The 10855-nt window shown below is 57.4% G+C and overlaps 3 protein-coding genes and 1 pseudogene across 3 annotated transcripts, besides 1 other annotated feature; all 4 read right to left on the bottom strand.

Moving 5' to 3' along the window:
* Nucleotides 1-597: 597 nt before the first annotated feature.
* LPMP_354180 (phosphoglycerate mutase family member 5, putative) lies at nucleotides 598-1641 on the bottom strand (the record flags this gene model as incomplete). Its single annotated transcript, XM_010705049.1, has 1 exon — nucleotides 598-1641. One exon carries the CDS (start codon nucleotides 1639-1641, stop codon nucleotides 598-600), a length of 1044 nt encoding a protein of 347 aa, XP_010703351.1.
* Nucleotides 1642-2147: 506 nt separating this feature from the next.
* Nucleotides 2148-2312: a repeat region.
* A 1481-nt stretch (nucleotides 2313-3793) lies between these two features.
* On the bottom strand, nucleotides 3794-5860 carry LPMP_354170 (hypothetical protein; the record flags this gene model as incomplete). The annotated part of the gene is made up of 1 exon (XM_010705048.1): nucleotides 3794-5860. One exon carries the CDS (start codon nucleotides 5858-5860, stop codon nucleotides 3794-3796), a length of 2067 nt encoding a protein of 688 aa, XP_010703350.1.
* Nucleotides 5861-6618: 758 nt separating this feature from the next.
* On the bottom strand, nucleotides 6619-7875 carry LPMP_354160 (annotated as a pseudogene).
* Nucleotides 7876-9200: 1325 nt separating this feature from the next.
* Nucleotides 9201-10502, bottom strand: LPMP_354150 (hypothetical protein; the record flags this gene model as incomplete). The annotated part of the gene is made up of 1 exon (XM_010705047.1): nucleotides 9201-10502. One exon carries the CDS (start codon nucleotides 10500-10502, stop codon nucleotides 9201-9203), a length of 1302 nt encoding a protein of 433 aa, XP_010703349.1.
* Nucleotides 10503-10855: the final 353 nt, after the last annotated feature.

The raw sequence follows: 10855 nt of genomic DNA, 5'->3' as shown, positions 1-10855 counted from the left end.
AAGATCAGTTGTGGGCACTCTGTCACAGCAATACAAGCGATGGGGGGAGAGCCGCTTGTAATGTCAGGGAAAAGCAGGAAGGGGCGGATAGAAAGAGAGGCGGCAACGAGGGTGACGAGGGAATCAGAGTGTTGAAACAGCGCACCGTGAGACTAGGTGGAAAAGGCACGCAGGTGTAAATGGGGGGATGCCCATGGACACTGTCAGACGCCGGGAGAACATTCTAGCTGGAGTCCGCATTGCGTTGGGTGTATTTCCCGTGTGAATCCCCCCTCGGGAGAGAATCGCCTTTTAGTGGCGGTTATTTTTTCAATCGGTCTAGAAATGGGGAAGTGTCATGACCGTGTAGAGGTAGTGTGAGCGATGAGCAGCGGGAGAGTCACGTGGTACTGCCAACAGGGCAGTTTAGCCGCGCTGCCGTCCCGCCCCACCCCAGCCTCTGGAAGTGAAAGGGAATGATGCGGTGACTATGATGGGGGTTGGGGAGAGCGAAATGAGGAGGCATATGGATTCAATGAGACATGAACGATAGGGATGCAAGCACCCTCGCTGAGTTGCACGCAGGAATAGGCGCACACAAACAGAGAGAGATGCGTGTTACTTGACGTTCGACACCGTCACCATCTCCGGTGGTAGATGGCCGTACGAGCCCATGCCGACCAAGCTCACATGACCGGTGCCGCGTATGGTAATGGCTGTAACGCTGCAATGGGGGAGCGAGGTGCGCAGCCACGCCTCGGGAGGCAGCTGCAGTGCTCGCATGGTGAGGTAGCGAATCATGTTGCCGTGGCCGACAATGACCTCGACAGTGGTGCCAGACTCACTAGGTCGGTGAAAATATCGCTCAAAGACGGCCTCAGCAGTGCGCATATCCTCAGCGGAGGCGGTGAATGAGCGCGCTGGTTGCACTGCGCACGGGATGCGCTCCCGTAACTGCGGGTCCACGTCCTGGCACCGCCGCACGTCTGCTGGGAACGCTTCTAGAATTAAGTCAGCGGTCTGCTTAGCTCGCGTCATGTCTGAGACATGCACCGCCGTCGGTATGTCATCGATGAGGATGCCACCCGCGCCAGACAGCGCCTGACGCGCCTCGCTCACCTTCTTCTCCAGCTGAGTCAATTGCTCTTCAGAGGCGCCGTCGTTCTTTGCTTTTTTGAAGGCTCGCTGAGCCTGACGATAGATGGCGTTGAGCTTCTTCCGCTTCTCACCCTCTTCAAAGAGCTTGCGCAGGTAAACACCAGTTGCGCGAGCTTGTCGCTCGCCTAGCGCTGTGAGTCTGTGGATTCTATCGTCATGTATACTTTCGTTTCCGTACTGGCCGTGACGGATCATGATAATCTGGCGCTGATGGGATGCACTTCGATCTGCGCGAATTCCGCGCTCCCCTGGACGATCCCAATCCTCCACCCATGGCACACCCCAAGTCTTGACGTACTGCAGCTCCTCCTCCGTCGGTAGCGGATCGTCGTCAAAGAGATGATTCACCAAGCCATTGGCAGATATGTGGGCTTTGCTACGCATTCCAGGCGGCCCCGCGGGCGTCACAGTCTCGCACAGAGCCGCAGTGGCTCCGCGAAGGAGCGGCGATGCGCCAAAGCCGATCACGACACTCCCAAAGAACCGGCGGAAGGTGAAGGACATCTGCTTGCTATACAGATACACACACTGACAGATTCAAAAAAGGGGTCATGAGAGAGCGTGTGTGCGTAAGTACACGCATAGATAATGTTGAGTGACAGTTGGAGAGAGAGGGGGGGGGGGGCAGGGAAGCCAAAGAGACGTAGAGAAAGTAAATCATCAAGAGAATCCGTGGCAGGTAGAGAGTCGCACGACAAGCAGAGAGGGCATGGCTGCACAGCATATATGCTTCCTCGGCACATCACGTAAACGCGCCCATCGTCTCTGTACTTTAGCAGCCCACTGCCGCAACAATAGCCGCGCACTGAGAGAGAGAGAGAGAGGCGGAGCGAGAGGAAGGGAAAGAAAGAGTGCAACATGGACTTCCCCCACGCCTGCAGGTACGCTTATCACACACTATAGAAGTATGAAGTTGCGTCTTTTAGTTTTCATTGCCTTCACAGTAGCATCAACGCCCGTAATGACGCTACTACCCATGCACCTTTTTTTTTGCTTTCTTGCCTCAGTGTGTGCCCTGTCGGCCACGAGCAAGTGAACAAACAGACGCACACCGAACCGCAGCTCACCCATGCCTCTGCGGTGCACCACGGCTAACACCTGGCCGTCTAGAGCAAACTGTCCCGCCATCCAGTCGGACCCATACGTCTAGCAGGCTCTTCTTGCACGTTCTCGTCAGCTAGCGATACTCATCTATATCCAATAATGCAGCTGGTGCCTCCTTTCCTCTCCGTTCTTTCTGCCACGTTACACCTCTTCGAGAATTGGGAAAAAAGTCCATGTGCAACTTCGCCGCCTCCCTCGCCCCCTTTCCACACCCACTTCTGCTCTTCCTCTCTTCCTGCACCGCAGATCTGACCCCTTTTCCCCGCCTGACATGCCCCATTCCGCAGGGGTAAGAAGCAGAGGCACAGCGCGAAGAAAAGAAGTCTGATAGATGACAGCGAGAGGGCAGAACAGGAGGGTGGTGGTGGAGGAGGGTGAGGGAAGCCAACGGCGGAGAGGCAGCCAAAGAGGTTCTAAAAGGCAGATGAGCAATAATGCACACGCGCACATACACTGAATGACAAACCCCGACGCCCCGGAAAAGGACGAGGAGAGGGGCAAGGAAGAGGAGGGCCCAAGCCCATCCCGCACGTCACTAGAAGCCATCCAACAGAGAAGGCAGCATACTCTAGATGCATATCAACACAGTGTCAGCCTCCCCTTGGCGAGGCGCGCATCGCCAACATCCGCGGGCATAGTCGGCCTACTAAGGGCGCCCCTCGCTCCCCCCACCCCCACCCCCAGCAAAGAGTGACAAAGATTGCCAAAGTATCGAGCCTCGGCGTCTGGCGTTGGGGAGAGAGGGGGGAGAGGGGGGAGAGGACTGCGTGGGAACCAGACAAAAAGAAAGGGTATAGAAGTTTGCGTGTTTCCTTGTATGGATACAGAGGAATTCAGCGGAGGAGAGAAGGAGAGTGTGCGCTACAGTGCAATGCACAAGTTAGGCCTATCAACACCCGTACGCCTGTCCAGAGAGAAAGCATTGGAGAAGGCGACAGGAAAGCGGTGCGCGACTCATTGATAGGGGTGAAAAGGGAAAGAGAAAGGAATAGCCCTGCCCTCCTAACGACGCCCTACATCACTACTTGTGCAACCAAGTGCACCGCAGAGCGGGCAAGTGGCGCCATGTGACACGCTCAGCGATTAGCACAGTGGCGGAAGCGTGACCGCCTCCGAAGAGGGGTAAATGTCACCCGTGCTTCCCTTCTTCTATCACCGAATTCACTCTTTTCCCTCCCCATCTTCGTTAGCATGAAGCTGAGGGTACCTTGGGTGGAACGCACAGACTGTGCACATGGAGTACATGTGGAAATAGAGTAGTGCAAGTATTAAATGTGAACCCCACCTCAACACCAACCACCCTCGCCTGAAGCCTGATTTGAACTACCACCACCACCACTGTCTGCGCGCACGCACATCCCTATGAATAATACCGGCATCCCCTCCTCCGTCACTCCCTCCTCCCTCTCGCTATTCAGATAGTGTGGAAGGACAAACGGCACGAAGCGAGGAGGGGTTTGGTCCCATTCAGATCCCCACATATCACCGGATGGGTAGGCTTTTTTTCTTTTCACTCGTACGCAGACACACGTACATGAGCTCAATCGCTACATCACTTGTTCTTGGGAACCACATACTCACCCTCAGGATTCTGCTCAAACCAGAATGGCTGCCAGCGGTTGGCGTTCTCCTCGTTGAGTGTTTCGTCCTCGGAGTAGAGTGTGACTACCTCGTCACTCCAGTCGTCGCGTTGCCACTCCACCTTCACCCGCTTCCCCTTGGGTGAGGCGGAGGAGTCTTTATCGGCATCCTCCTCCACTGTCACACCTGGCTGAGTCGAAGCAGCCGCCTGACTCCTCTCACCATGCTGAGAAGGTGTGTGGGGAACGATGGCGGTAGCGGCGCTAGAGGTGGATGTCTCACGTGCCTGGCAAGAAGACGCACCTGGTGGCTGGTCGGCCAGCTCGTCGACGATCGTGCCAAGGGCGTAGATGTTCGTCATCCAAAGCCGCACCTTCTGCCCGCGACTTAAGTCCTTGACAGCGATGTGGTCAAACTGGTATACTGGCGCGGAGGAGCGGGGGGGTGCTACCGGAAGCTGCGCCACGTAAGCATTTCCTAACGCGGGGCCGAGGTACTGGCGCAGAAGAGCCCGTAAACCCTCTTCGTACAGTTCCTCGGGATCGCCGAGCCCATCGCGGCCGACGCGAGCGTCATGCGGGACAACGACATCCCAACTGCGCGCTGCCCTTGTTACCGCAACCGCCTCCTCATTTGTCGTGTCGTCCCCCTCCTTCATCGCGCCCTTTCCGTCGCCCGCTGCGGTGGGGTCGAGCACGGGTCGCATGACAGTCTCTGCACCGGCATAGGCCACCACAAACGTGCCCCCCGACACCACACCATCAATCGCGTACGGCTCGAGCAGCTGCACCTTGCTGGGCTGCGTGCGGGACGCCGCCGCATTCGTGCCATTGTACACCTTCGTGTAGGCGTGCTTGCCCCAAACGTAGAGCTCCCTCCCCTGTGTAATGACAGCGCAGAAGGTGCCGCGGCCAGCCATCACCGACCGCACCGCAGTTGTTGGCAGCTGCACAATAGTCGGCCGCAGCTGGCCATCTCCGTTGCTGAGCTTGCCAAAGAAGTACACCACAGACCCGATGAGCGGGTTCTCCTTGAGAACAAGAGTGTGGTCATCGCCGGCCGCGATGTCCAGAAGCCGTTCCGCTTGCTTGCGCGGCGGGAACTCCACGCGCGTAGGCTCGAGACGCGGGTCGATGTCGCCGTGCCCAAGCTTCCCGAAAAGAGGCTCACCACACGTGTAGACGTCGTCCTCGCTACAACAGACCACGTGCGACCGCCCCACAGCCACCTTGACGATCATGACGCGGTGGCGCTCGAACCAGCGCATCAGCTGCGGCGTCTCAACGTCTATCGAGACGGTCTTGAGGGTATGCATGTCGAGCCGCTCCCCGTTGTCGTTGTGGCCAAGGTGGCCGTACCTGGACTCACCCCACGAGTATACCTGACCGCGCCGGTCGAGCGCGAAGGATGCGTTGCCACTAGCGTACACAGCCTTCACGTGCGCAAGGTTTTTGAGCTGAGTGAAGCTCGGCGCGTATGTGCCACCCCGCGGCCGCGGCTTCACCATTTGCCCAGGCAGTCCCAGCTGGTGGAACGAGTTGTCGCCGGCAACGTACACACAGCCCGTCGAGGTGCAAACGATTGTGTGTCGAGCCCCGCACGCGACGCTGACGACGGTGCCCTCCATCAAGTCTTCGAGATGCAGATGCGTCAGCGCGGTTGCGTAGTTCGCTACATGATGACCCAGCTGGCCATACTCGTTGTTGCCCATACCATAAAGTGCAATAACAGTCTTGCCGTCCCCGGCGAGTGCTGCCTCGGCGACCGGCACAAGGCTCACAGCCGCCACAAGGTGCTTCACGCCGCACGCAATGTAGTGGACCTGCATGCGCATTGCCGTGATGCCCCGAAGCGTTTCCTCTACCGATGCGACATCGGATTGAAGAGAGCTGGTGGCGGTGGCGTTTGGTTTCGCAGGTGTGCTGCGTCGCAGCACTGCGAGGGAGGGGGGTAGATACCCGGGGTAGCGCAGCGGCGGTCGGTCGGGGTTCTCCGACAACTGCGGCTCTTGAAAGTTGTAGCTGCCCCAGAAGAACATTGTGCATTCGAAGGAGAGCACAGAACAGAAAAAAAAGAAACGAAAAAGAACGCCACTGAGGAGGGAGGTTGGCGTGGGGGGCTGTCCGATGATGCACCAGTGTAGGCGTCTGGGTTTATAGTGGGTGAGGCGCGGGGGTAAAACACCCGTGTATCAACTCCTTCGGATCAGCGAGGGAAACACACCTGTGAAGGCAACCCCTCGAAACAGCGCCAGATTTATGTTAGTAATGACGTGTACCAGTGGTACGGAACGTGACTGTGCAGAGCTGCTCGTCTCCAGCTTTTTCGATCCTGCCACGCGTCTTCGGACCTGTTGCGTAAGTCAGGCAATCACAGTGTCAAGGAAATACGCCGGGCACCGTGTAGCAACTTCTTCTATGACTGACTCCGTGAGAAAGAAAGGAGGAGAAATCTAAGACAGAAGCGAAAAGATTGTGAGGAGGAGGAGGAGAGGGAGTCTCCCCCCCCCCTGAAGGTTGATCGATAGGGGAGATACCCGAATAGCGCTAGAACTCCCGTCCCGTAGGTAGAAGGACTCAGCGAGCGGCATCACCGGCCATCAAGGACCATCAGTAATTCCGTATCGATAAGCATCTAAATTTCAACTGAGAACCCGCGCCTGCCGGCCGCGCTGTCACGGGGGGAAGGGGGCCGCACGGGCTCGCTTTCATTGTGAAGTGAGGGTTTGTGAACATGTGTTGATAGTAGTAGAGCCTCATAGCATCTTTCTGTTGTGCGTTTGCTTTTAGGTCGATATCACCACGTGTCCGCCCCCATAGAGACCAAGCAGAACGTCGCCGAGTAGACGTGCCTTGAACCACCTCTGTTGACACGCTCGAGGTCGCCGGCCTCTTGATTTTCTCGTGGCTGTGCAACATAGTCGCATGAATACGCTCCATCACGTCCACCAACTTCGCGCTGTGCTCCTGAGGGTCAACACACGAAAGCGCGAAACCCACCGCAAACACTCGATTGTGTCTCTGACTCGACAGCGAATTCACCTGCAGAAGCGGTTGCCGCTGCCTCAATGCCGCGGTAGTGTTCCTCCATCTCGGACAGCACACGTTGCGCATAAAGCAGAAGCGGCAGCGTCTGCGTCGAATGATTTCTCGCAGTGAAGCTCCTTGACACGCCGACCTCGAAGTAAATAAGGTTGTTGATTCGCACGGAGTGGGCTGGTGGCGCTGCCTCACATTGTGCGGTCGTGGCTGAGCCACGTCTGCCACTGCCACTTACTCGTTGTTGTTAGGCGAGAGTACTGACTTTGCCACCTCCCACGACCCGGTGAAGGCGTGAGAAATAATGATGGCAGGAGGTAGGGTGTGCTCTCCCGGCAAGTAGCGCACAACCACCATCAGAAGCCTGTAGAGGCGAGCGCAGTAGACAGAAACCGGGCGACGGTAGGCTGCTGCCAGACGAAGCTGAGCTGCAAAGGTTTCCGCTTGCACAGACTCGGGTGGCCCGCGCAGCTTGTTGAGGCTGATCTCCGAAACAATCGCTAAAAGGCGCCGCTGCAGGCGTTCCCCTAGGAAACAAAGAACGTCGGAGAGCACTCGGGTTACTACCCCGGGCGCGGCAGGATCCACGTTCGCCTCAGTACTGCTTGCTGCTGCTGCAGTCCGTCTCACTTGACAAGCGTCCCAGACAAGGTGATGGGCTTGGGTTCTCTTCAGTAACTCTATTGGACTCCACCCCCTAATGGCAATAAGGCTGCATTCCACACAATCCACGGGTGCACATCGAGCCCTGGGGTCGCCGCACGTGCCACAGATGCCTTCGCCACAACTTCCCAGTCAATGGAGGAGTGAGTTCCGAACACACACACACACACCAAGTCTGCCTTGCTGCACCGCGTATAGTCGCACTGTTCGTCTGGCACCGCCACCGCTGGCACGCTTGGGGACATCTTGCGCAGATGACGATGACTGTCGTCCAGGAAGCCTTGCACAAGCCCAGGTCGAGAGGACCGAAGCGTGTTTCCCTCCGCCTCTGAGGCTGCAGCGATGCCGTTGCTCGTGCGAAAGGGCAACGCAGAGGAAAGTTGGAAAAAGAAGGAGCGCAGTGATGTAGTCGCAAGAGACGACTGCGCAAAGCAGTAAAGTGAAAAATCCGCACACCAAAAAAGCGGCAGGCAGGTGCCTATGAGCACCTCTGTGGTGACTGTAAAGAGGAGCGGGGGGTAGCCAGCAGGTAAGTAGGTGTGTGTGTGGGTGTGGGTGTGTGTGTATGGGTGCGCACGCCTGTTTGTATTTCTTTGGAGCTGTGCATGGAATCAAGTAGAAGCGAAGAGGAAAAGAGCCGAAAAGGGGAACGGAGATGTGAGGAGAGTGAAGACACTATCTAGAGGAGATAGCGGATGTGGCCGCAAGCAACTCAGCCTCCTGCGCATCAATAACATTGTCCCGCAGATGATGGGCATCGCATGGGGCACATCCATTTCCTGAGGGCCGTTTCCTTCGCTCTCGAAGTGCCTCAGGAATGTCTCGAGAAGGTGCAGGAGGAGCCATGATCGGGTCGTGGCAGACAGCTGCTAGTACAGTGGCACATCGCCCTCCGCCGCACACCACACTGTAGAAGGGCAAAGAAGCTGCCTCTTGTTCAAGGGCGGCGGCCAACTCGTTTCCGTTGACCTGGAAAGAGTGAGAAACTACAGCTCATATATAGCACCGAACAGACGCCTAGCCCGACAGGGTCAAGAGAACAGAACCTAAAGAGACGGGAATAACACGGTGGACCCGCAAAACGAAACAGACTTAAAAAGCGGAAGTGCAGAGTCGGGCAAACGCACCCTAAACGCCAGCATGCCGCTTTATGCTGAGCGCACGGTGCCGTTACGAATGGCGCGCCTTCGACTTCCTCTTATACCTTCATGAGTCGGTTGTCAACATCTATCACCGTGAAACCACCCAACACACTCACACATGCACGCACACTCTGTTCCGCAACTGTTCAATCTCGCTGGCAGAAATCGGAACGGAGGAAAGTCACACGAGCAACAAAAAAAAGGCTAACACAGCAAGACAGACAGACAGAGAGAGAGAGACACGCACGGTGCGTACGCGGGCAGCGTCTATGGAATCCGCAAGGAGAGAGCGACAGAGACGGCGAGAGCAGGGCAGGTAACGCGGTCTTCCAGGCTGCTGTGCAATGATCGCCTGTGAGAGGAGAAGGCTGCCGAAAGGTCAGGATGCTGAAAAGATAAAACAAAGGAACCCCTCCCCTGCTCAACAAACCAAGTCCATCCGCATTCGCCCTCTCCGCCTTTCCCCTGACCATCCTCGCCATCCACGCCTCCTCCGTCTCCGCCCTCCTCTTCGACTGCCGCTCTCGACGCACCTCTATGCCGACGCAGACTCCGCACGTGGTCTCTTGTTCTCCGGCTGCGCGCTCGAGAGCGAGTCGTCGCCGGTGCGTTTCTGCTTCTTGCGCACCACGGCGTGTTGAACAGGGCCGCTTGGGGTGCCACTGCGGCTGCCCTGCGGCGGAAAGAGTGAGACGGAGAGACTATTGCTGTGCTCGTTCGTGGCGAGGGCCTGCCCGTTCGCAGACATGGGCATGGACAGGTACGAACTCTCTGTCACCTCGTCCCCTGCACCACCAGGGACGGCGGAGAGGAAGGGGTGCTTGCCATCCTTGTCCACTGAAAAAAACTCTTGCGGGGTGGGTATCTGCTCCGCCTCGGCGGCAAACTGCTGCTTGATGGCCTTCTGGATTTCCTGGAACTTGCCGCCTTTCATTCCAATTGCGTCAGCCAACAAGTCCTCCAGCTCGGCAACAAGGCTAGCGGCAATGGTACCGGCCGGGTACAGCTTGATCTCGTCCAGCGTGGCTCGCAGACGCTCCTCAGCCCCTTCGAAGTCGCCTTCCTTCATGAAGCAGTCAGCGATGCCGTAGAGGACACCGACTACACGCCCGGCAGGAACAACGGTGAGCTTTTCTTCCTCCGGTGCGGCGTCTTGCAGGCAGCGGTAGTGCAGCAGCTCCGTCTCGTACTCGCGCAGCGCAGCGTCATAGTCCTCCTTCTCCACGGAAAGCTGCGCCAGCGCATTGCGCACCTCAGCAAGGGCCAGCTCCACCTCTACATCCTCTTCACCGACCTCTGCCTCCAACTTCTGGAGGCACACGCGCGCCACCTCCAGGTTCACGTAGCACGTCATAAGCGTGTCCTCGTCACGGGGTCGCAGGACGTCGTCCACGGTGGTCTGTCTCTGTAGGAGTCGTAATTGTGAGAGACCGTAGTCCAGAAAGTACTTGCCGCACTTGGCGGAAGTGGAACCGTACTTGTTGGAGAAGTGACGGACCACGCGGTACTGCACATCGAGCGCGTCCTCGTAGCGGCCTTCGTTATACGCGGTGATGCCGGTCTGGCGCTGTGCCTCCGCCTCCTCATCCGTGGCAAACTGGAAGGTCGCGTCTTCGTCGTCATCTTGGTCTTCTTCCTCCCCTTCTTCGACCTCTTCATGTTCTTCGCTGCTGGTGCTGCTCGCTTCTTCTGACTGGCTGCCCCGCTCCGATGCCTCCTCGTCCGCCTTCGCTACGTGGCCCGCTACCTCCTCTTTCGGCATGGGGCACTCGGCTTCGTCTTGCTGCGGGGTCGCCTCACAGGTGTGCATCAAGGACGGGTGGTGGGTTGCGCTCATGGTGGTCTATGTGACAAGCTGGTGTTCAAAGAACCACAACAAAATGAAGGAAAACAATAACAACAACGTCCGCTCCGCTTCGCTCCGTCACGGTTCGTTTATGGGAGGCGCAGCAGGCACACACACACACACACGCACACACACACGTGCCGCTGTTGATCTATGGAAAGAGCCAACACAAAGTACACAAGACGGTGTAATGCCCCACACTGCCTTTATCCTTGCGGTGCTAAACAGGATCAAAGCGTGATCGCCGCGCGTCTCGGGGATGTTGCGGCACGTCTGCGTAAAAGTCTCTGCGCGAGCAAGGGGCAAAAAATTGTACGCGTTTGTGCTTGAAAGCGTGCGTGACT

Source organism: Leishmania panamensis, assembly GCF_000755165.1.
Source record: "Leishmania panamensis strain MHOM/PA/94/PSC-1 chromosome 35 sequence".
In the NCBI taxonomy this organism is placed as follows: Eukaryota; Euglenozoa; class Kinetoplastea; order Trypanosomatida; family Trypanosomatidae; genus Leishmania; species Leishmania panamensis.
The sequence above is the reverse complement of the archived record's forward strand: the minus strand, read 5'-3'. Positions and strand labels throughout refer to the sequence as shown.